Below are 23,549 nucleotides of genomic sequence, written 5' to 3'. Positions count from 1 at the left end.
GCTTTCAGGCTGAAGACTATGCCGAACGCTCGCGACAATGGCATTTGTGTCGTGGTATCGATCTGGTCCGTGCCGTACGGCCGGGCGCTTCTCCGACATGGGGACAAGGACGGACAGCGAGGACCGTAAGGGCGGCAAGTTACAATATGGTTTGAAGGTTCATCAACAATTCAGGGTGCATCCTCTTCGAAAACAGCAAGACCGCATTGGGATTCTGAGGTCGACATGGATGAGGACCCCTTTGTCCCTGCACATTGACGGTTAAAGGATTTCGGCCTTGTTTTATCTTTGTGTCGGCCGAGACGGCAGCATCGAAGGAGTTGTGTTTTGCTTGGGTGGAACATGATGTTTGCTGTCACGTTTTGTTTACCAGGGACCCGGGAAGCGCCATGGTCCGGCATCAGGGTGGGATCTGTTACATTTCTTCATGGTAAAGGGCACGGAGGGTTTCTTTAGGCCGTACGGAGGGCCACGTCGGTCGAACACTTAACTCGTGTCGCTCGGCTGATTCTCTGATTCATTTGGTTTTTTTCTTTCTTTCTTTTCCCCCGCATCATTCTTTGTATGCTTGCTTTACGACGACCGATGTTTTCGCGGACAAGGGGGAGGGCTACTTTGGAGACATGGGCCCCCGTTGGAGGTTTAGTTTTCAGTTCAATGCAGATGTGTTTCTTTTGGAATCTTAACCCGACGCCTCTCCCGTGAAGTGCCCTGTGTCTTAGTTGGGACAACTATTTAAAGCATGGACGAGGGTGGGCGGTAACAGCCTGCCCCGGAAGATGCATGTGCCATCTGGTCGTTTTCTTAAAGTTTCTTCCAGGGGAGGTGAGCGAGGAAGGAAAAACAAAGACGCTCAGGCTCCTCGTTATCGGGACGAAAACCGCATGTTGTGACACAAAAGGAAGAACAAAAAAGGGGGTCTGTGTGGTGGCTCCATCAATGTTTATTCTTCAACTGTTTGGACCACACCCCCCCTCCTCCCCTCCCAGCGACAACCGGGCTGTTGCCGCTTTATACCCATTCCCCTATCCTCGTCTCTAGTCTTTCTTGTCTCGTAAGTGGCAGGGTTGGAATGTGTAAGTCTGGGCAAACGTTGGTCTCTTCCAGCGTGTATGGTTCTTGCTTTGGGGGTTTGGTCTCACGTGCTGTGACGTCTCGGCCGAGGAGTTTAGGAGTCGGGGAGATAGGGCGACGGGGAGCCGAAGGACGCGAAGGGCTCCCGAGGGATGCGCAATGATTTGATCATGGTGAATCTTGCGCGGTATGGTATCACGGCGACAGGTCGTCGGGGGTTGGCTTCGGTGGGGTTCGGGCCGCCGTTACAAAAAACATATTGGGCGAGGCTACTCGGCAAGACTCTCATTGGCCCTCTGCGGACGGAGGTCTTCCCCCCCGAACCTCTACCGAGTGCGGACGAGGCGGTGACGAACGGTAGCGACCCTCTCGGGATTGTGTCCGGTGGACTGATTTTTCCTCCCCTCGCTTGGATGGTTCCGGATTGTGCCGTGGGCGCCGTGCAACCCCTAGCTGGTTATGCGGTGCGTCTGTGTGTACGTCGTGTGGTGGACGAGGCTATGGCCCGGCGATACAGGGCGGGTGAGATGCGGCTCTTTTCTGACGGGGAGGGGGACAGGTGCGAACCGCTCTGCCGGGACCCGTCGAAGGACGACTGTGGGATTGCCGTCAACAACTGCCGATGTGCCCTGGAGCCGCCTTTGGCTCATCGTCCACAAGAAGTAGAGTTCATCGCCTGTCATGATGGAAGAGGGGGGGGGTCTGTGTCTAGATCTCTAATGGTTCATGTAAGTTGGAAGACGCCAGGGAAACAATTGGAGGATCAGCCTCGCATTCTGGACTCCCGCGCATCTAGGCAGATCGGTCTTGGGCGCGCGGGGAAATAACGCGCCATACCTCATTCCTACATAGGTTCCCTCTCTGGACAGCGATATATGCGGAGGACGTTGGCGAAACCCGAGGTCGAGCCGCCTGAGACACTCGAGGCCTCTTGGTCAACTTTGATGCCGATATGGCGTAGAGACATCCGCACACACGCACACACACACACACACACACGCACACACGCACGCACAAATCTAAAAACACGGGGGAAGCCTTTAGACCCGATATCGACTTGCTATTCTGACTAGGCTCTTCTATCTACGCCGTGGTGTTGAGGATGGGGGCCAATCCCTCGTATCCGGCCTAGCCTCTTTTAAACAAACGACCTACATGAACCTGCCGGTCCCCAAGCAGGAGCTGGCTAGGAGCGGCGCCATGCTCTTGAATGGCATATCGCGTACTGATAGGACGTGGAAGGGGGAGGTAGAGCACGTGTAGTTTCAAGAGAGGCTGTTCCGCTCGTTTGGTCGGTCCGTCGAGGGGAGTGAGTGCACGAGGAGACGAATTTTGGACGCAAGTGTAGGTGTGTGTGTGTGTGTGTGTGTGTGTGTGTGTGTGTGGGTGGGTGGAGTTGCTTTCTGGCTTCAACAACGTTGTCCTGGAGCAACTCCTGGAGCAGTTCGCGGCGGTGAACCCTTTGGGGAAGTTCACAGTGTTTACCGGGTCTACTGCTGCAAGAGATACGAGAGGGAAGGACAAACATTGGTAGGATTCCCTTTTCCTTTTGGGCGGGATAAACCGGAGACGATATAGCCTTTCCAACCACACCCTAGTGTGCGTCCGTGTCTGGATGGATTGGGCGACTCGGCAATCTGGGCATCATCGTGCTGGACGGGGCTCAGGCCCTCCGTTCCTGCGTTGTGGTCATTTCTTGTCGTCTGATATCGCCACATAGGAACACGATCGAGGGACAGGGAGCAGCCGCGGCTGTTGATAGGCCGGTCGGTCGATTCACACTCGCCAGGAATTATGGTTAAATTCGGGGGTTCTCATCCCAGCAATTCTTCTTTGTTTTAGTTGCGTAACGCACAACTCACTCTCGAATCAGGCGGCACGAGGACCAGGACGCCAGAAAGTGAAGAAGAAGGAAAAAGGTTCGCCCAGCACACGGCGTGAGCAGGACGCAGAGAGCACTCGGAACTTCTCCACCGGAGGAGGGAGGGAGAAAGACAATGACATGGCCGACCGAACCAGCCAAGAGAGAGCACGATTCCCCCTTTTATTCCCCTTCGCCCCATGAACGGCTGGTCTGGTGTCGGCTCCTATCAAGTCTCCCATCAGTCACCCTAACCACCTTCCCCTGCCCCTCCCCTCCTCCTTTTCTACGCCTCCTACATGATTGAAGGTAGGAGCGTGGTCGTGGTACCCGTCCGTCTGGTATGTTCGCGTAGTTCTTGGAGCGTGTGCGCCGTCCTGCCGACTAGATCTGTTGCTCTGTTGGGCGAGCACACGAGCTAGTGTCCGTTTTGGGAGAAGCTTCCTATGAAGGTAGCGCGTTTGCTCGCTTGTCTGCATCCTTTGGGATGCTCTGCGATGGAATGTTTTGGGGAGCGGCTCGAGCGATGCCTGGTCGCCTCTCCTCCGCCTCCGCATTGATGAGCGGTGGAATAGAGCAGTAAGTCCCCGAACGATGATTGTGGCAGTGATCGTCCCCTGGAATATGCCTTTGTCAGACAAGAACTGTGTATTACCCTCGAAGCAAGAAAACGAAAACGGGCTTTTGCTTTCCTATCATAACCCAAACGGAAGCCTGTTGCCATCACCGCCCCCCCTTTTGTCGGAGCCTAAAACCCGCACTTCATCTCCTGAGCCTCGTATCTTCGGAGAGGGAATCCGAAGACCCCCTTTCCTCATTGCTAGAGAGGGTTCGCCCGGCGGCATCCCCCAGTCTTGGATCCCGTCCGGCGCTGAAGAAGCGCAAACCATCAAGGTCACCGACTAGTCGCTCTCGTCTCCGTCAAGTGCCTCGTCGACATCGCTGCCCTCGCCCTTCTCCTCCAATGCGTCCTGTGTCTCGTCGCCGCTGCCCTTCCCTTCCTCTTCCTCCTCCTCCTCCTCCTCCTCGTCCTCTTCTTCTTCGTCGGCCTCATCTTCATCCTCGTCCTGGTTCTCCTCGGCTTCTTCTTCGGGCTCCGTCTCGGCATCGTCAACCTCCTCGTCGACGGTCACGGCGGAGTCGTCCACACGGGCCTTCTTTGCTCGTGGAGCTGTGTCGGAGGACGCTGTGGTCATGACGCTGTCATCGGCATTTGAGAGGAGGGATGCATCTGCTGCCGCTGCCCCGGCCGCCGCTCTAGCTGCGACACCCGCTGCTGCGCTTCCTCCCTTTTTGGCCGCGACCTTTTGGCGGTAATTGTTACGCTTTGCGGATTGGATTTGATTGTATTCTGCACATCGGATGAGCCATGGTGCCTTACGCGAAGGATCTCAGTGGGATGGTGAGACGGGTCAAGTGGGAGAGACGGGGGTACAGTGACTGCGCATGAATGCAAGACCGGGCGTACAAAGACAAAGAAGAACGGGTGGACGCACTGGCAAACTCTTGCTCCAGGGGCTCACGCAGGAACCCGAACTCAATGTCGTCAAGGGCCTTGAAGACATCTTCGGCGCTGACTGTTTTCTTGTTGGCGTTGACAGTGATTTCATTGGCACTGCAAGTGAGGGGGGCCGTCAGTTTCACCAGTCTCTGGATTATCAGATGCAAGGACTGGGGGATGTCTCTCACCAAGGTATCTCAAGAGATACCCTTCGGAGTTGGTGAGAAGGACGGTACGTACTGCGAAGCGAGATAGTTGATGAAGACAGTCGCGCTCTTGCTCATGGCCAGGACAGCATTGGCCTGGATCTGCGTGTTCGGCGGGAGCACGCCCTTTGCAAGCCTCGTTATGATAGACTTGGGCAAGTTGAGGTCCTGTAACCCAAATCAGCCACGGACCGCCCACCACCTCATGGCATCGCCCGAGCATCGGGCAGAGAGAGCACGGCAACAGTCATCACGAACCTCAATGGTGAGAGCATCCCTATCGGCCTTGGCCATCTTGTCATGCGTCTGGCTTTCCTTCTTCTCCGAGCCCGCATGCAACACCGTCGTCGTGGTCAGCGGCGTCGACGACGTCGGCCTCGCGGCCGCGGCGGAGTCGGGCGTCGGCGCAGCCGCAGGAGGGACGCTGGACGGCGTCGCCGAGGCCGAGGCCGATGCCGATGCCTTGGCCTTTGCAGCCGCCGACGGAGTGCCCGCCGCAACGTTGCTGCTGGTGCTGGCCGGCGTAGCGGCGGGGGCCGGGTCTTCGTCCATGACGATGAAGCGTGCGTTGGATACGTCGCTTCTGCGGCTCGCGTCGCTTTTGCGCGGAGGCATTATGATGTGTCGTCGGAGGTTTGAGAGGCCCGAGTCGCCAAGTACCAAAGTAGCCCAGCAATTAATGTGGAGAAAGCGAAGGTCAAACCCCTGGAAGTCCTTTCTGCGTTGCGCGGGTCTTGCGGGACTGGATGCGTTTTCGCGTGGGCTGGGTGGATGCCAGCGAGTTTTCGCTCGGGGTTGTCCAGTTGTTCTTCGTCGGCGATTTTACGAGACGTTGAAGTTTTTCACACCCCGGGGGGATGAGCGAAAGGGGGAGAGAGGGGGGGGGTTTCCTCGCTGTACGGTACTCCTTGGCGTCGAAGGTTGGTTGGGTTATCTGGGTTCACGGAATCGCCGTCATGGGCTCAATTGGGCGTCTCCTGGTTAGATTTTTTATGAGAATCGTGACTATTTACCGCAAACAAGGCGATGCTTGATCCTTCAAAGCAGAGGTTGGGCGCAGAGTCAGGTGCCGGGCACGGGGAGTTTGCCGTCGTCCAGCGCGTCCACGTCTCCCGTCTTTCGGTGGACGCGTTTTGTGACCCACTTATGGACCTCGGACGCGTTAAGTGAATTTCTCACTTCATACCTACATGACACTCAAGACTTTTCACTCACTCACAAGTCCGCTACGACACGCGAACATTTCTTTTCCGCTACTCTATGGTGTTGACAACTTTCTTCTGTGATTAATATTCATGTGGACTCGCTTAAGCTGTTTCTGGTCATTTGCCGTGACCATAATAGTGTGAACGTGCTCTTGACCCCTCGTTGCATCTCTCATGTCTCATCTCACTCGCTGCCATTGCACGCGTTGCTTTCACTCTTACCCCCACTCTCCTATTAGTACTCTTACCTGTATACCCAGTCCATCTCACAGTCTCCACGACCTCAGAAGGGTTCGAAATCAACCGACAGAGTCCGCTCCCAGTGTCCGAGTAATCCCTCCCATATGCTTTGGTTCTTTGCTGACGCATTTCAAGGTCTCGTTTATCTTACTTACCCGCCAAACTACGGCAGCACACCTCACCGTCTCGCTCTCCGTCGTGCTAGTCCTCAGACGGCCCGTCTTACCCATGTTCAAGAAACGCCTTGGCCCTAAGTGCGCAGACCCCAGGTGCCATGACCTTTTGCAAGTCTCTCAACCACCACGACCCAGCAGCATGGAACGTTCGCTTGTCTAGTCCGACCTTGAACTCTCGATACGACCTACCCGCAAACACTCGTGGGAACCCGCCAGCCCGCTCACTCTCGTCCCCGATGCTTCAACCCCCTCCCTTTTGACCAAACTTTCGTTGCCTCTCTTCTGATTCGTCCTCCGTTTCCATGCGGCATGACTCAGTGAGCTTTTCCCAGATCCGTTGGTTGGAATCCTATTCGCCTTCATCCATCCCATCCTCCTCCAATCCTCTCTTGATCTCCCGTTCACCGGCATGTCGGAGACACAAATGAAGCCTAATCGGGTATCTGATGTTTCCCCAAATAGACGAACCAAACGATGGCCTGATTCGTAAGTCCCCCTCCCCCGGTACCCCACTCACCATCAAGCTTAGATCAACACGCACTCCGGTTAACTTTCCAAAGTCACGCCTTCGGCTTTCCCTCCACCCTGGAATACCCTTTGCGGCTCTATTGGGCCGTTTGCCAAGATAAACGCCGTCTTGGTATCAGACAAGGATGCCAGACAAGGCCGAACCAACTACCCCTCCCCCCTTTTGGCACACCTCAATACATCTAGTCCTCTCGCCAGGACAGGCATCTCAGCTTTCCCAACGTACCTACTGCGTAGTACGCAGTACATCGTACGTAAACAACGACGACAAGGGTGGTGTCGATGATCGTTGCTCCTTGTCCGAGGCAAAAACACAAAAACTTAAAAATCTTTACCCCGCCTCTCCGTTCGCGCCCCCCCCCGATGACACCCACCCACCGACCGAACGGGAGCCCATCGGCGTTTTAGCTTTCCCGCCCGTCACCGCATCTGCCGTCCTGGGATGGCAGGTGTCGTAATCTGGCTCTCTTTCTCCTTTCTTGGGTTAGTGCAACACTAAGCACACCTGTATCATCGAAAACCTTGGGGGTCAGCTCTTGGGTTCCCTTCCTGTCACTGCCACCCCGATCAACAAGGAACTAAACCGCATTCTCCAGTTGATGTCTGCGATTTTTATCTTGTTTTTGCCTCTTCCCGGGTGGGTGGGCACACGCCCCGAGGTTCTCCGTCACGTTTCACCAGCGATATTGGATGGGGCAAGCTGTCAGCGCCATGATTGACCATCGAGTCGCCTTCGACATGAGACGAAAGGGCCGCGGTCTGGTGGAACGCAATCCGCGCGTTGCTCGCACGCAATGCGAATGAACGTCTCCTTCTGGCGGATGCTGGTAATGCTTTTGCCATGGATTGCCACTAATAATGTCGACGTCACGATAGTCAGATGTACACTTTTGGGTAAGTTTGAGGGGTACGGTGAAGGCAGAGAGCGCATGAGCTCCCGTTATGATATGCTTTTGTGGCTGCTGCTAGAACCGATGAAGCCGAACATCTCTTGGCTCATGATTCAAATTGCCCTCCTCCTCATCATCACCGACGTCACGACAGCAACAGCATATATACGAGTGTATCTGATTGCGAGTAATTGAGTTTATTCAGCTATATTCCAGGTCTTACTCGGAATGCCTAGTGAAAGTATTCAATAAGATGATGTGAAAGAAGAATGGCTGCATGGCAGCTGTAAGAGACCATTCTCGTCGTGTGGGTATATCCATGACCATTCAAAACAATGTGGTGTTCCAAGTTCCATATTCCAAAGACCGTAAGGGAAAATAAGATGTCATTTCAGACATCAAGGCTTCATGCCTAGGTAGACGCGATGAAGCGTGGTGTGCTTGTTCAGCAAGCAAGAACATGTGGAGAGGGGAGTTGCAATTAAATGCGTACGCCACAAGTCTTCTGCACCTCCAAGAGATACCAAGAAGCTACTCAACAAGAACGGCGGTGAGGTTGGCCAGCCATCAGTTCCCATTCCGAGATGATGTGCTTGGCACGCCCCCCCCCCCTGGGTGTTGTTAAGCCACATGGGGTTGCGTTGAGCTACCATCCATCAAAATGTGAAACAGACACCCACGAGATAGCACCCCGCACTTTGTCTCCAGGCCTGCGGGAAGAGCGCAAGGGCTGAAACGGGTGTGGTTGTTTAGCGCATGGCATATTCCGTCATCCGCAGAGTTTGCAATATATTGCTGCAAGAACCCTAAAAGGTTGGTTGTAACGAAGGACGCGGCGTCAGAGGATCCCTCCTTGGCCAGCGTAGAACTGCATGTTTTGATTTGTTTCAACCCACGGCGAGTCCAATTTCTGATTGCCGTAGGAATGGGCGTGGAGATAGACCGCCCAAATGGAATTCCTCGTCCAGTGACAACCTAGGGGCGGTCGACGAAGAGTAGATATGTTGGTGCCTGCCATCCGAGTGTGCGGAAGAAGGCATACGAGCATAAGGATCGGTAGATGTGCGTGGCGACAGTTCCAGGTCGGTGTGGTAGCCGTACCAGTGATTCCGTAGACTGCCGGCGCTGGCGCTGCTGCGGGAGCTGCGATGCCTGCCGTGGCGGGGGGACAATGGCGGTAGCTTGGACAACCGCAGGGTCTGGCGCTTTGGGGAAGGAAGGAAGGCAACGTCGCCTTCAACAGTGTCATCGGTAAGACCAACACGGGCGTTGGGGGCTCTTGCAAGGACAGGAGTCTGAGGAATGTCGATGCTCTTGTCCATGCTCCGCTTGTGGTAGAGAGAGCGCGAAGCTGTGTCAGTCGATATGCGAGGCTGGTACGGGCTGTTGGTCTGATAGACGATCACGCTGGACGGCTTTTGGATGGGTCCAACCGAGCCATGCGGGTCATGCTCGTCAACAACGACGGTTGTGCACTTTTCAATTGTCCGGCACGCCTTCCAAGACTCGATTTCCTCATCGTCGATGGGAGTGTTACCCCGGCGGCCGAACGGAAGGCGGCCGCGGCGGTACCGATAACAAAGGCAAATCGCCCCGACAATGATGACGACACCAAGCACAGAGAGTACAGTGCTCAGAGCGACGACGAGGCTTCGGTTGCCGTTGATGCCCTGAGAATTGTTGTTGCCCATGGCGCCGTGCTGGTCCGTCAAAGAAGTTGAGCTTGGTGCAGCTGGCGCCGAGACTGATGGGGGACTGCTGCCGGCATCAGTCGGCTGAGCAGCGGGTGGCACCTGGGTCTGCGGCTTCGACGTTGGGGGCGGAGCAACAATGATGACGGGAGCTACTGAGCTAGACTGAGGTAGACTAGGTGGTAGGCTCGGTTTAGGAAATGGCTGATTTGTATTGAATGTAGGGACGCTCGGCTGCGAAAAAATGGGAGGAAGCGATCGAGTTGTGGTCAGAGAAGAAGACGATGATGAAGCGGAGATAGAGAGCGAAGTTGTTGTCGACAGTCGGACTTCGACTGAAGTAACCGCAGGCGGTGCCGGTGGCGTGGTCTGCCGGAACGGAGGTGGAGGTGATTCTGGAGGAGCCGGCGTTGGGTTTTCGCCAGAGGGTGGTGGAGGGGGAGCAGGCTCCTGGTCTGGTTTCTCTGGAGCCAGGACTGGACTCTCTGGTGGTGCAGGTGGCTCTTCCTCCCTTTGGACTCCTGTGAGGTTGCGTTAGCTTCTTGTTCAAGTGCACCAATCATATATAAGAGCAAGATGAAAATGAAATAAATGGTCGGAGGCGTTGAGCCAGGCAATCAAGTTGAGGGCTGGGCGCGGAGCAGATCGTGATCGTAATGAAGAGGCTGATGTATTGAGATGACAGGTAGGTGCTTCGTATTGAGGGCTGTGCCAGGCCACACCTTCTCGCCCTCCGTTTTTGGGATTGCTGGGATCCTTGACGGCGTTGCTGCCGCCATTCACTCCTCCAGGGACGAGAACAGGCGCAGGATTGATGTCAACGCCAGGTTGAGCATCGATTCCACACCTTGTAGCAGGGACTCGATCAGGACCAGCCTTGCCTTTTCCTTGACTCTTGCCTTTGCCCTTGCCTTGCCGCTGGCCATCCCTTGGTACAATGTTGCTGCTCTCGGTCTGTCGCAAGACAGAAGCTCGAGTGGGAAACGACGGTCCTGACAGCCAGGCCATGGCCAACAGCATCCTTGTTGTCGACATTGTGCGGTGTTGCTCCTCGTGTGTTATCGTATGGGCCAGCCCAAGATGATGTTGTGACGAACAGTATGCGGTGCTCAGGTTGCGGGCCAATACTCAAGCAAGTCTTGGAACTATTGGTGGTTTGCAACTCTCAAACCTTGGGCTCTTTTGAAATAGAACCTGATTGGTAGACAAACATGCAAAATGGAGATAAAGGGATAGAAGAAATGGGAGACAAACGGTTGTGGTGTTGAGCCTGGGGGTCAGGTCAGGTCAGATTCCACGACTCCAAGGTTGACGTTGGGAGCCGGTTGATATTAGGGACCTTCATGAAGGAGAAGGGAAAGGGTTGGAGTCGAAAGAGAGGCTCTCGGGGATCAGGATCAGACAGGAATGCGGACAGCTGCGCTGGGTTATGTATAAACCTGCAGCTGCGAGGTGTGGGAAACGCGGTAGACTGTGCCTGGTTTCTCGGATGCGGCACTTGCGGCAGCACTGACATGGGAACGATGTAAAGGTTGGCGGGCGGTGGTACCTTGGACCACCTTTGCAGCGGTGCATACACGATGTACGGACACACATCTCGCTGGAGACGGAGAGGATCAGAGTGAGAGACAAGGGTAGGGATAAGCTGTACAACCGTGCACCCGCTTGGGAGCGACGGCATGTGAATAATCCCGCAGGGGTGAGGGGATACATAGGTATGGGCCATTCCCGGGGTGTGGCCAAGATCCATGATGCAGGAAGTCGGGTACTTTGGTGTGGTGTGCGCGTGTGTGAGCGAAGCAGAGGCGACAATTAGCTGAGAGCGAGTAAGTTCGGAGGAGGGAGAAGATGGTGGAGTACCGTTGCGGGTTCCTGTGCCTGGAGTGTTGGTGTCTGTGGTCAAGAAGAGTGGTCCGTGACGAGTGGAAAGAAGCGAACGAACCGCACTGCACGCAACCAGTCCAAGACAGTGGAGAGGCGGATCAGAGTGGGACTTCGGAGGTTGAGATGTGTGTCGGGGTCTACGAACCAGGGGGGTGGGGGGTGAAAACAAGAAGAGCGGCAGTGGTGGTGGTGAATGGGAGGAGGGAACGCACTCAGGAACAGGAACAGGGGTTGGAAGAGGGTAGCAAGAGGGTGTGTGCTGGAGTGAGCGAGTGAAGGAGTGAAAAGTGTGTGGAAGGCGTCTTGCGGTACCTGAGCACATATGGACAGTCATTGGAGGAGGTTATGGTGTTTCTAATTTTCGACTTGGCTTGATTTGGCTGGGCTAGACTGGGAAAGGCGGCGTTGGCGTTGGCGGACGATAGGCAAGTCACGGGAAGAGGGTGATCAAGGCGGGATCGGGAAAAGACTGGGAATAGGAACGTTGGAAAGAAGACCTGAACCTTCTCTCAGCTAATCCCAAGCTGCGGCGGACGCCATATCTTACGTGATGTGCACGCCGGGCAGGGTCCGGGGCCTGTGTCGACTATCAGAAGGCCAGTGGGCAGTTTTGTGTGTTGTTTCTTCGTCCAGCCGCATAGGTCGCATAATTGCCTTCTGAGAGCCGATGACGAGAACGAGGCCGGAAGAGAGAAGCAAAGCTCAGAGTTGAAACGGGGCTGCCGGTTGTATCCGTAAGCTCGTCCGGCAGCAACTGAGGATCTTCATCAAATTAGCAACGAGCCATGGACAGACACAGCGTGGCTCATCACCGTCGGCTAGATCATGGCGTGGAGACACAAACGGGGGACGGCCAAGACACCAGAGGTTTCTTCTCGGGGGTTTCTTCCTGCGTGTACACCATGTCACAGGGCGGGCAACATGGACAGCATCATCTAAATGACTCTGAGCATTGGCCTGTGTGTGTCTTGACAGCCCAAAGGATGAAGAGGTGACTCGGCAGACCTATGTGGTGCTGCCCAGGCCGGGGCACAGAACAACGGGTTGCATGCGTTGGCTGGTGCCATGTGGTTCTGTGCTGATTTCTGACTACAGGCTTGTGGCTATTTCTCGAGGCCACGCAGGAGCCCAGGCACGTTTAGACTAAAAAGCCCGAAGAACAACAGCAGCAAGGCACCGACCGGAATGATGGCGTTGAAACATATGGGCGAATGGGGGGCTCGGAAGCCCCCCTTCTCCAGACGGAGCTAAGGCATCCAGATACACGCACCAGGGGCAGAGGCCAGGAGCCAGAAGCAGGCTGAGCACCGCTGAGCTGCTTTGTAAGTGAATACGGCGAGCAAACCTCAAGGATGGACAGGCAGCTTTGCTTATTATTGGGAGGAACGAAGGAAAAGAAACCATGCTGGGTGTGGGATTAGGTGCCCTGTCTGTCTCGTCTGTCTGGCTGTCTGTCTGGCTGTCTGTCTATACCTACAGTGCTATGTAAGCGACTGGGATCAGAATGGATTCGGGGGGGCACTCCGTCCCAGTCAACCCCCAGCTCCCAATCCCCAATCCCGAATCCCATTGAACCAAAAGGTGCAGCACGGAAAAGGGACAGGCCCCAGCAGCAATATGAAAGCTAGATATCGTGCAGATTCCACTCTGCAGGACATGGGCCACGCAAAGTGCAGTGCAGTGAGTGCAACATGCAAACATCGGGCAACCAACATCATCCCGGAGTTGGGTCCCATGTTTGCTGCGGGCGTTGCTCGGTCCGGTGATGGGAGGAGGGACGAATTTTCTAATTTGGGTTCCCAGCAGCAAGGATTCTCGCGACACAGAGTTTGGGAGTGCAGGGGGGGGCAGGAACACGACGCAATTTCTAGGTTTCCTCGCGAAATGGACGGCGGCGGAAAGAGATGGCCATCTGGACCAAGCCGAGTTGAGTTCCAAGGCTCTGAACTGGCCAGAGGAACCGCGAATCTCTTTGCAACTTGTTTGCAACAGAGAGCCAATGTCATGAGCCTTTCCGACAAAGAAAGATGGGGGCACTTGGCGCCGGCAAACGCTACCTTAGGCGCCAGAAGGTCTTGCAAAAGGAACAACGAAGAGAACGCGGCAGGGACGCCCTTGCTGCATGGTGGTGCAAATGCCAACCATACCTACCTCTAAAACATTTTGATCAGTCAGGTGAAGCGCAAGGGTAGCTAAGGCAAGCAAAGCACGCTGGGGGCACAAAGAGACAATGGGTGGAACGAGGAGGAAAGATGGGTAGGTACCGTACCTACCGTACCGTTCCAAGCGAGGTACGTACCCCGATCCACAACGGAACCTCTCGCTCTCGGCCCCCCGAAATCCACGTTAACGTCTGTGACCTCACCTACGATCTCCAACGGTTTCCCAAAAAAAAAAAACCCAAAGACTCAACCCTCAACATCAGCCATAGACCTCGACCTTGAGAACCCATCGTCGTCACTGGTGTATTTACGGACCATACGTTGCCACGTCCAGAGGCCGTGCTGTAGTCTGCGAATACACCACGTACCTTAAATGCGCACACGCCACCTGCGGCAGGTGCTGAAACTCCATCGACCGAGCCAACACCACACGTACCGACTGGTCTTAGCCACTGACCGTCCGGTAAGCTAAGGTGAAGGTGAAGGTGAAGGAACGGAGGGCCACCCGGCGCACAGTTACCCGACTACGACTACGACTACGTACGACTACCTACGCCTGCACGTGTGCCAATCCAACTGCAACCGCAGTCACCTTGGCCTCCTCCTCCTCCACGCTCGCTCCAACGTGACCCAAGCCAAGGCAACTCTCTGCGCAAGGCCAGGCTATTCAACTTGGCGACGGACGCTACGCTTGGAACGCCCTTTGCGCGAATCCCCTCCCTCGCTTACATGCAAGCAATTTGTCCTTGGTCAGGCCCCCCCCCCCCCCCCCGGCCTGTTTCCCCGCAACCTTGCAGCCAGCAGCCCGCAGCACTGATCAGGCACGTCGCAGCCATCTGGCGAGACACGACATCAATGACAGCTCGAGCCGTGCTGTCCTGCTCGCTATGCCACTCTCTGTACTATATTGAGATACACCTGCTGCACCTGTGCAGCGCTTGTCCTGCAGTGCAGTGAACTGGCATGCATCATTCTGCCCGTGGTCGCCCATCTCCCCCCAGCCTGGTGCTACAGAACCGGAATAACGGCCAGTAACGGTGCCGAGGCCCGGAGCTACCCGTTCAATGACTGCCTTCGACATGACGCTGGTCGAAGCCACGTCCGAGAGGGGGCGACGCTGTCTGCCACAATTTGTGACCGGTCATCTCTGGCGCCGGCCGCTGCAAACCTGGGACGCCCAAGTCCATCCAGTCCACGTCCCCCACGTCTCATGCCCGAAGCGGTGAGCGAGTCAAGGAGGCCTGCCGCTGCCACACTACGCCAGCCGACGACACTAGGCGCCGGTCCAGACACACAATAATGAAGTCGCCCGAATTTTGGGACGGGACTGGACTCGGGGATACCCTGGAATGAGGATGGGATGGCAGTCATCGCTGCTGATGATGGCGTGCACCATGTCCAACCAGCCACGATGGTTGGCTGCACCGGCTCAACGGGTGCCCAAATCGTTTGTCCTTAAGCTCCGAACCGCCGATAGGCCTCAGTATCCGTACCTCCGTCTCACTTCGCCTCGGGTCTGCTCAAGCAAATGAATAGAAAAAGTCGCCGGGGGGAAGGGCACAACGCGGCGCGGAAACCCAGCGAGCGCGTAGCAGGGCACCACGGCCCAATTAGACATGTGGCCTGCGCTCCAAGGACCTGCGCTGAAACAGCCCTCTGCTCCTCGTGGTTGGTAGTAATTGGTCGGAGCTCAGCATTATCCGGCCTCCTCATCGGGTCTCCTGCAAGGGACAGGACATGACAGATTCCAGGCCAGCATCCCTCACTCGCGAACGCACACTTGGGAGCCTCTGGTGCAGATGGGGCTTCACACCCCGGCCTGCTCCGGACGACGTCTCGATCAGGCAACTATCCGCTTCTACGCCGTGTGTTGTTTCTTCTCGTTTTCCCACGTTTGCCCCCCCCAGACGACCGTAGGCTCAGTGGTTCGCAGAATCGTGTGGCGTGCCAGAACGAGCAGAAATCCGGGACGGTACATGCTGCAACGAATAAGCGTCAAAGTGACGACGACCAGATTCCAGAATACAACCACTCAATCTCTCGAGCTCCATCATGTGAGTATGCAAAGGTGGTTCATGCAATCTTGTGGCAAGGAACCAAAGTTGGGCGAAAATCTCCGCCCACACTTATCGGCACCAGTGCCTTGTCACTGACGGTTCACACAAGTGATGTGCAATTTGTCACTTCTACGGCCGTGCGCTCTTGACTATCGTCATATTCTAGGGCATCATCTCTTTGTTTTGGGCTACTTTGATTAGTCTTCTCTCGGCAGCATTCGGATGAGAGATGCTACCTATCTGCGAATCCTATCTGCGAATCCCAGCTGACAGAATATGCCCAACTGGTTAGACCGCCGACCATAGCTTTCTCCTCCGGGCTGATATTGAGCATGGCAGTCCATGGCAAGCATCAAAACCGGCTTTTGTGGTACTTCAATCAAACACTGCATACAGTGCGCGGCTGTCAATTGCTCTGTGGAGGACGACGCGTCTCGCAGGCACTAGAGAAGGTTGGGCGAGGATGCAATACTGTGCTCGGGGGCTACCCGTTGAGCTTCGGAGTATTTTCCATTCGGAAGCAAGACGACGGTCAAAACGGAACTAGTTTGTTTGCCGCGCCTCTCGAGCCAGAACAAGGCCGATCCGTCTTTTGGTCACTGAGGATCGTGCGCTACAAGCGAGCAACGAAAGCCAAGAATGACCTCGTATATCGATGTTGTTCGACAGCGAGTCCCGGCTACGGCGTTTCTGTGTTATTCAGGTGCTGTTGTCTCGCAATGATGTTCCCGTGCTCATGGATATGGTCCATGGTATTCAAGACAATAGCCAGCTGACTATCGGCGGTAATGGCCGTTACAAGCCGCTTTTTCCACCCACCACTCAGTAACGACTTTTTTCTTTGTTTTTTTCGTCTTCTTCTTCTGGGTACGCCGTCGTCATGGTTGCTCGGTGTCTCGACACATTCTACGAGACCTGTCCACCGGACTGACCTCTGGAATGCTCGAATGTTCCTCTCACCTATCGCCTTGATTACCCCTGGTACCTTACATGCTGGGATGCAGCCCGCACTAACTGTCACACAGGCCTTGGGGGCCTATCCATGATCCGTGCCCGTTGCGGCCTTCCGCAGCTCTAGGACAGTTAGAAGAATATGTAATTGGCTGGTTTTCACCTGTTTGCGCCTTTTTCTTCTTGATTTCTTTTTCTTTTGCAGTTTCTTCTGTCCCCTTAACCCCACCCGTCCTCGTTGTAAGATGGTCGACATAGTGCTATCGAGCCGCGAGAAACAAGCTCGCTTTTGACATCAAACTATCGTATATTAGCAGACACACTGCAGAAGATGGAGGGGCAGGTGATCACGTTCATCAAGCCATTCAATATCAAGGAAGAAGCTGCTATCTAGGGCAGAGAACAAGCTACGCCGCATTTGACGTGCCCCGCAAACGCCACGCGAAGAGAATGGTGTGGTGAACAACCAGCTCCGGTTCGCTGCTCGCCGTATCGAGCCGGCCAGCGGCAACGATGGTGTTAAAACTGGCAGGATGCTCCTTTCACCTCGATGTGGCGCTGAGACGGCCCCGTTCTCGAGGAGTCTAAGAAATCCATCAGAGACATGCCTGCTTGGTAGGTTGAAGGATCGTCAGCACTGATCAACAGCGAGTCAAGGTCACCGTTGAAAAGCGCCTTCTGTCACTTGGGAGGTTCGGCCGAAACCATCAAAAGTCTAGGCTACCCTGCCTAGCTGCTTCGCACTCTGGCAACAGTACTTGCTTGGATTTCGACCTCACCGCCCACCTAGTGCGCGGGACGCCCTTTGCCGCCATCAACGCCTCTGAGTTCGCCAAAATCTCCTGTCGTTGTTGATTCTCATGTGGCAGCCCTCCCGCACATGCGTAACCGTCGATGGGCATTGCGCCCGACGAATCCTAATTGATTCTCTTTCCCAGCCATCACAGCCCGGTAAGACCTACGACAGACGCTGCCTGCCGGTCTGACTACATCGAGCTTGGTTTGATTACTTGACAACGGATATCTAAAGCCCGACGCAGTCTACATCAGTGTAGATCCTCATCGGAAGAGGTTTCGGATACATTGAGCTTTAGTGGCCGACTTCGCGCCCGGTGTGACCTTACCCATACGAGCCAAAGAGTCTACCCCTCCTCCCGCGACACTCCGGTTTGGTGTACTATCCGTCAGCCCTCTATCGATAAACCAAAAACGCCATCGACAAGCACCCCTCTTTCCTTGCCCCCCTTTCCAACGTCAAGTTTCATCCGGACATCCTCGCAGCCAAGGAGGAATCGGAACGCAGACGATAGGACAGGCATCATGCCCATTCGAGTCACCATTGCGTTCCAGGCTTCCCGCTGGAGGCCTTGGAAAATGGTTTTGCGTGTTGACGCACTCGGCTCAGTACGGCCATCCACGCTAACTATTATCACAATGAGGGGGTGGGGGGGTTGGTAACCCGCTCGAACCCTTGGTGATATCGGAAGTGCATGCATGACCAGCCACGCGAGATGCCCAGAGCAGCAACCAGCCCAGCGGGCTGAAGCAGAGAAGTTGTTTGGGCCAAATCAAGCATATCCCAAACGACGCATGTTCGACGCTGGAAAAGGTTATTCAGTGAGTCTCCGCAAGCATGAGGCCGTTTCGTCAAGCGTTGCTATGTAGCATTTGCTTTTCAACCCTGCCATTCGAAATCAATGCTCTTGCCAGGGACCGTCGCTCCATGGTGCGAAGTTCCCACAGGCGCCAGTCTCGTCACGTCAGGGCCTATCCATGCTCAGATCGACGACTGTCCTGTGGAGTCGATATCGATTTCTTGCCGTCCCGGATCCACAGCCACGTCGTAAAGGTCGAAGGCCCATCCCGGAAGACAGAAAATGTTGGCTGTGGACCTCTGACAACTGTTCCCTTTATCGACGGGATCGTGGATGTATGGATGGATGGATAAATGAATGAACGCCACTTGACAGCATCTTCCGAAAGGAACCAACAACTGGGCGCATACCACGACGAGCCCACGAGCTGTCAGGTACCAGGAACACCACATTGAGGCTGCCTTTTAGCGGCGTTTGAAGCCACCTGCTGACCATTTTGCGGCTTGAGAGGTGGAGAGCCAGAGGATGATGGTGTGCTGTAATGCCAATTCACCGCTCTTTCACCGGGCCTCGATTCGCTGTCGTTGTTGCAAACTGCATCTTGCGTCCTTTCTCCCTGCGTTAGCTCCCCCCCCGCTTGGCCGTCATCATGGTCCAGGCCAGACCAAGGAGAAGGTGCTGCAGGGTTACTGCAGGGGACCAGACACACGATCATGATTTTCAGCCTGATGCCGCCACCTTTTGATGGTTGAGCCCGGCTGCCAACCACGATGTTGACGACATCAATCCGGTATGCTAATTCTCCCCTCGCTGCCGGGCGGCCTTCGACGCCTCCTGTTTGCTGCACTGCCATACTGCCGAGTAGCATTACCCCTCCTCGGGCGCAACCCAATGACTTGCAGGCCGCAGGCGCACCCGCGAAGACGGGAATGGAATGACCCTCTTCTCTAGCGACGCACTCATGGCGTTGAGGCTCTTCCAAGGTCGCCATAACACAACAATGCGCAACACGGACCGATGACCTGCGCATCGCCTTTTTTTCTCTTTCAATTCGAGGATTGAGATCGATCGTCTAGAGACGAGACGCTTTGTGGGTTCATCAAAACTTCCCAAACCCTATCCTGCCCAGGGCGGCAGGGCCGCTAGATCTACTTGTGGGTATTTCGGGATAGTCCCCGAAAAACGTGGCCCTTGAACGCAACGGCCACGGTGGCTAGCCACGGCTTCCACACGAGTTATCACACGATGCGTCGTCTATCATATTTCCACAGTTCACATTAGTCTCGAGGCCCGAAGTTTGCGTCATGCGGCCCGCTTCACCGCTTCTTTGGGGGTGTAAGGGCGACCCCGATCGTCAATACGAGTTTCCAGGCTAGATTGTGTTAGGCGCAAAGGAACATTCCGCATAGTGGTTCGCAACGGCGCGGCCCACGGACGCTCGTTTCCGACGATTCTTTTTAGGTTCGACTATCACGGGCCGTCCGCGTGGTGTCGACGAAGCCGGCGCCGGTTTGGCGGAAGATCCGGCGTTTCCAATTATCTCGTCTGGCCCCCAGACGTCTACAAGCTCCTAGCTTTCCCCTATAACGCTTACATGCGCTGGCGGCACATCTGATACTGCTATTTGTGGTTGAGCCTCTCTCGCGCCGCTGGAGTATTGGTGACGCTAATGCCCTCTTTTACATAATCTACATAATCGCAAGCACGGAAATACTCTGTTGCCCGAGCTTGACTGTCCTGCGATGACCTGAAGCTGTACCAGGCGCACAGCGAGCGAATGACCAACGCTTTCTGTCGATCTTTCGACGAAGCACTCTCACCGCAGGTAGGTGGGAGATTAGACTGCACGTTTGTCTCGAACGGTCAGCCACATGTTTCTCGATCTGAATCCAGGATCTTGGGCGCATGGGAAGCAAGCCCGAGGAGAAGCGCTCGATCCTGCATCGATAACTCTTCCTCTGAGATGTATTGTCTCAGCCGAACTTCTGCAGCGACTGCAGAAAGAAAGAGAAAAAAAACAAGAACTTTATGGCTCAATAACTTATCGAGCATGACCACGGATGTCACGCTGTCAAGTGGCAATCATATCTGTCTTTCAAGGGCCATGATCGGGCACAGGTAAAGGCTAGTCTTGCGAGCCCCTCGACATCAAAAAGAAAATGCAACTTGCTGAGTCGTGCGACATAGGTCGAAAGGGCAATGGCGTAGCGCAGACTAGCGTTCGGTTCGATCAAGCCCTCCTTCCCCGAGAATCCCACGGACAGGACTCTGACTTGGTTTCTGGATGTCATCGATGCTTCTCACTACGAGCTGAGGCCCCTGTGGCAATCAGGCTCTACTGCTGACTGTCTACGTGAGCGTCCATGTAGAGGGAAGCTTGTGGCAGGGGTTTGTGGATATCCTGGATTTCGGGCCGCTACTCGCATGAAGCTATCACGACTTGTCAGGCGGTGCTTCAGCTGGGTCCCCTGGGCCTCGATGTCGGCTGAGGGTAAAGAGACGGTCTTGATTGCAGCAGGGTTTGATTCCTCCGGACATGGGAGGATCCTTGGATAGTGAATGTCCCGTCTTGGGTTTCTGAGCGCCACCCCAGGGCCTCTTGATCAAAGCAATTCCAAAATGTGGCATCGTGGATCTCCGCAAAGTCTACTCCCTGGGCCTCTACAAACCATGAACCCGTGTCGAGAGGTTACTTTCCACGCCCAGGAGCCCCAGCTTGGTCTCTTTTCCCCGCTGCGTAAAGGTTAACATCACGCCGGGAGTCAGACAGCACGGGGCACAGCCCTATATTGTGATTCAGATCGATTAGCAAAGACACCCACCTGCCTTGATCCTTGCGTTGGCAACAACAACAATATTAATAGTAATAATAGCTTATGAAGGCCTGAAGACATAAACAAATTGGCGAACTGGACGGACCTTGCATGAAGCTTGATGCTTGTTTGCTTCGAACCACCTTGGACATTCCTCAACGAACATTGAGTTCGTCACATTTCGTGGCAACCGACACATGTACACGTACAAAGTTTCCAAGCTGCTTGGCGGAAGCCGAGACCCCGCCGTTAATGATCTGTGCCATCCGAGATTCCATGATGGAGGCTTTGGCACTGCTCTTCAAGCGGCGTCTGCGTGCTGGGTAACCCCGGGACCAAAGAAGGATGGTGCTTCATCGTCCACTCCAGACCTTCAGATTTCCAGACTTCGGACAAGATCCTGCGGCCGCACGGAATCAAGGAAAGAAGTTGTTCGGGTGCCAGCCTTGCCAGTCTGCCCGACAGCTCGAAACGCTGGTCTCGTTGTGAGGGTGCTCTTTGGCGTTTCAAGTGCCGTGGGAGGGAGGGGGGGAGGAGCAGCACCACATACCTTTATTGTACTGATGTCGTCCCAACTTGCGCATTGATCTAGATAGGTAAGGAAGTCTCAGCACATCTGACATCCTGACGATGGTTGTCTGGGATGGGATAGGAGATCGCTGGACGATCAGAACGGGACGTCTGCCAACCACCAGCCGCCGGCTCTCGCTCCTAGGGGTCCCTCGATGTCCCCCTTCCTCCCCATACGGACCTCGGAATTGGGTTTTATGCCTGGATTTGGATGCTGATTACCAACATATAGTTGGGACGGCAATTAACCAAAGTCAAATGCGAATAACCCTTTGCGCTTATGAGCCTTAAGGTTGCGCGAGCCCCGCGGAGCATCCTGCTGGTATTTGCATCGGTTCCTCGTGACCCCCGAACTCAATGGGAACTGTCCTGGAACGCTTTGCAATACCAGTCCATCTCCTTTCGTCCACGGGCTCAGACCATGCTGGTGACACACACAGGGCTTCTCCTCGCTCAGGAAAAGGAATGAGAGGCGAAGGGCCGGGACGAATAAGCCGAGCTCGGAGACGCGACAAGAATAGCACAAACCACTCGTCTATATCTTGAGCGGCAGAATTAGGCTGATGTTTGGCCGGCACGTGTAGCAGCTTATACCCATGCGTGCGCCGTAAAGCAGCAAGAGACGTCTCCTTAACTCTCAGCATGCCTGTAGAGTTTGCGTGTATTGTGATGTTTGAGAATCACAACTCGAAAGGCTTCGCCTCGCTATAGTGCACGATAATAAGGTGACGGATGGTATACGGTCAGCCGAGGGACTCGCAAGTCACGGTGAAGGGCCGTGAACGTTACTGAGAAGGAGGCTCTTTGGATGAGCTAGCATAGGCTGGTAAGTTGGAAAGTTGGAAGAGCAGGAGAACGAAAAGGGAAAAACCATATTTGGTAAAGTCCAACCTTATCTCCTAAAGATTAAGTCCCCGGCTCCGAGTCTCGAACCCCCTTCCCTCAAGGAGCCCGGCCGAAAGTGGAGTCTTTTCTAACTTTCGGCTGTTGCATGTATCGAGTCGACTGGAAGCGGGGAGTGTTGCGTGTTGCCCTTACTGGTGGTCCTCCACTTTATCGGTGCCTCAAGTTCCCTGGCGGGTTCAGAAGGAAGACCAAGCTTTTCTTGTACGACCCCGGTGTTCCTTAAATTCCTCAACACGCTTGGAACGAAAAACATTGTTTCTCCGCCGGGGCCAAGCGGGCATTGACTGGGTCCTTCCGGTTTATGGGTCATTTGCCGCCCGTTTCAGCGGTTGCGGAAGGCAACTAAACTGGCCTAGGGAAGGAAGGGAGTGGAGCTCTGTGATCAAACGCCGAGGCGGAGAGGACGCCGAAAGGCAGAGAGTGGCACGTCTGGTATGCACCGAGGACACTGCTTTGAGCCCGGAGGCCGACAGACTGGGATGAAGAGCGTTGGGGGCGAGTGGCCTTGGCGGTTGAGTGATCGAGTCTGTCGATCCGGCGCTTTCGGAACGCTTGATCGACAGGCCAACAAGGCGAGTTTTCTGACTCGTTGTTATTTTGATCACGGTTTTCAGAGGGTTCGCTGCAAATACCAGGGCGAGAGACGGAAGGTGCTCGCGAAGTTAGCCGATCGATGATGAGTCGTTGCAGCGGTACGTTTCTATAGACCAACCGACCTGTTCGCCTAGTTGCTTACTATACTATGACTGAGGCACGGAACACGCTCACATGGCGTTTATTCTCAGATACACTCGAGGTTGGTGCTGCAGAGTTCTTTCCGAGAACCCGATGCTCGCGTTCGGTATTCGGGACCTGCATGACTGGCCAGCATTCCCATGCATCATGATCATCTAGGACACGTCGAGCTAACAGCGGAACGATCCAATACCAAGCAAACCCTCTTCGCGTCCCCGGACAAGCCGGAGCATTCGCAATGAGGGAGAATAGAAGATGACAGGGTAAAACTTTCGCGTCGCCTGGAGGCAGTGTGATACCAGGGACACAATGGAAAGACGACATATGTTTTCGCCCAGGCACACCGTCCCAACCACCCCTATCAGGCGTGTGCATAATGCACACACGCAGATAAGAGAGGAAAGGAGATTATGCCAGGAACAAGAACACAGAGGACCGACTTCCCGTGAGTTCGAAAAATAGAGGTCTACCGTAAGGGTAGGTTTGCATCCCCGTAGGGTGCAT

At 54.9% G+C, this 23,549-nt stretch overlaps 2 protein-coding genes across 2 annotated transcripts; both read right to left on the bottom strand.

Moving 5' to 3' along the window:
• Positions 1–4,312: 4,312 nt before the first annotated feature.
• ColSpa_00263 (DNA polymerase epsilon subunit D) lies at positions 4,313–5,257 on the bottom strand (the record flags this gene model as incomplete). The annotated part of the gene is made up of 3 exons (XM_049266475.1): positions 4,313–4,550; positions 4,677–4,810; positions 4,835–5,257. 3 exons carry the CDS (start codon positions 5,255–5,257, stop codon positions 4,313–4,315), a joined length of 795 nt encoding a protein of 264 aa, XP_049122432.1.
• Positions 5,258–8,568: 3,311 nt separating this feature from the next.
• ColSpa_00262 (uncharacterized protein) lies at positions 8,569–9,372 on the bottom strand (the record flags this gene model as incomplete). The annotated part of the gene is made up of 1 exon (XM_049266474.1): positions 8,569–9,372. One exon carries the CDS (start codon positions 9,370–9,372, stop codon positions 8,569–8,571), a length of 804 nt encoding a protein of 267 aa, XP_049122431.1.
• Between the last annotated feature and the right edge of the window lie 14,177 nt (positions 9,373–23,549).

The sequence above is a fragment of the Colletotrichum spaethianum genome (assembly GCF_022836535.1).
Source record: "Colletotrichum spaethianum MAFF 239500 DNA, contig01, whole genome shotgun sequence".
In the NCBI taxonomy this organism is placed as follows: Eukaryota; Fungi; Ascomycota; class Sordariomycetes; order Glomerellales; family Glomerellaceae; genus Colletotrichum; species Colletotrichum spaethianum.
The sequence above is the reverse complement of the archived record's forward strand: the minus strand, read 5'-3'. Positions and strand labels throughout refer to the sequence as shown.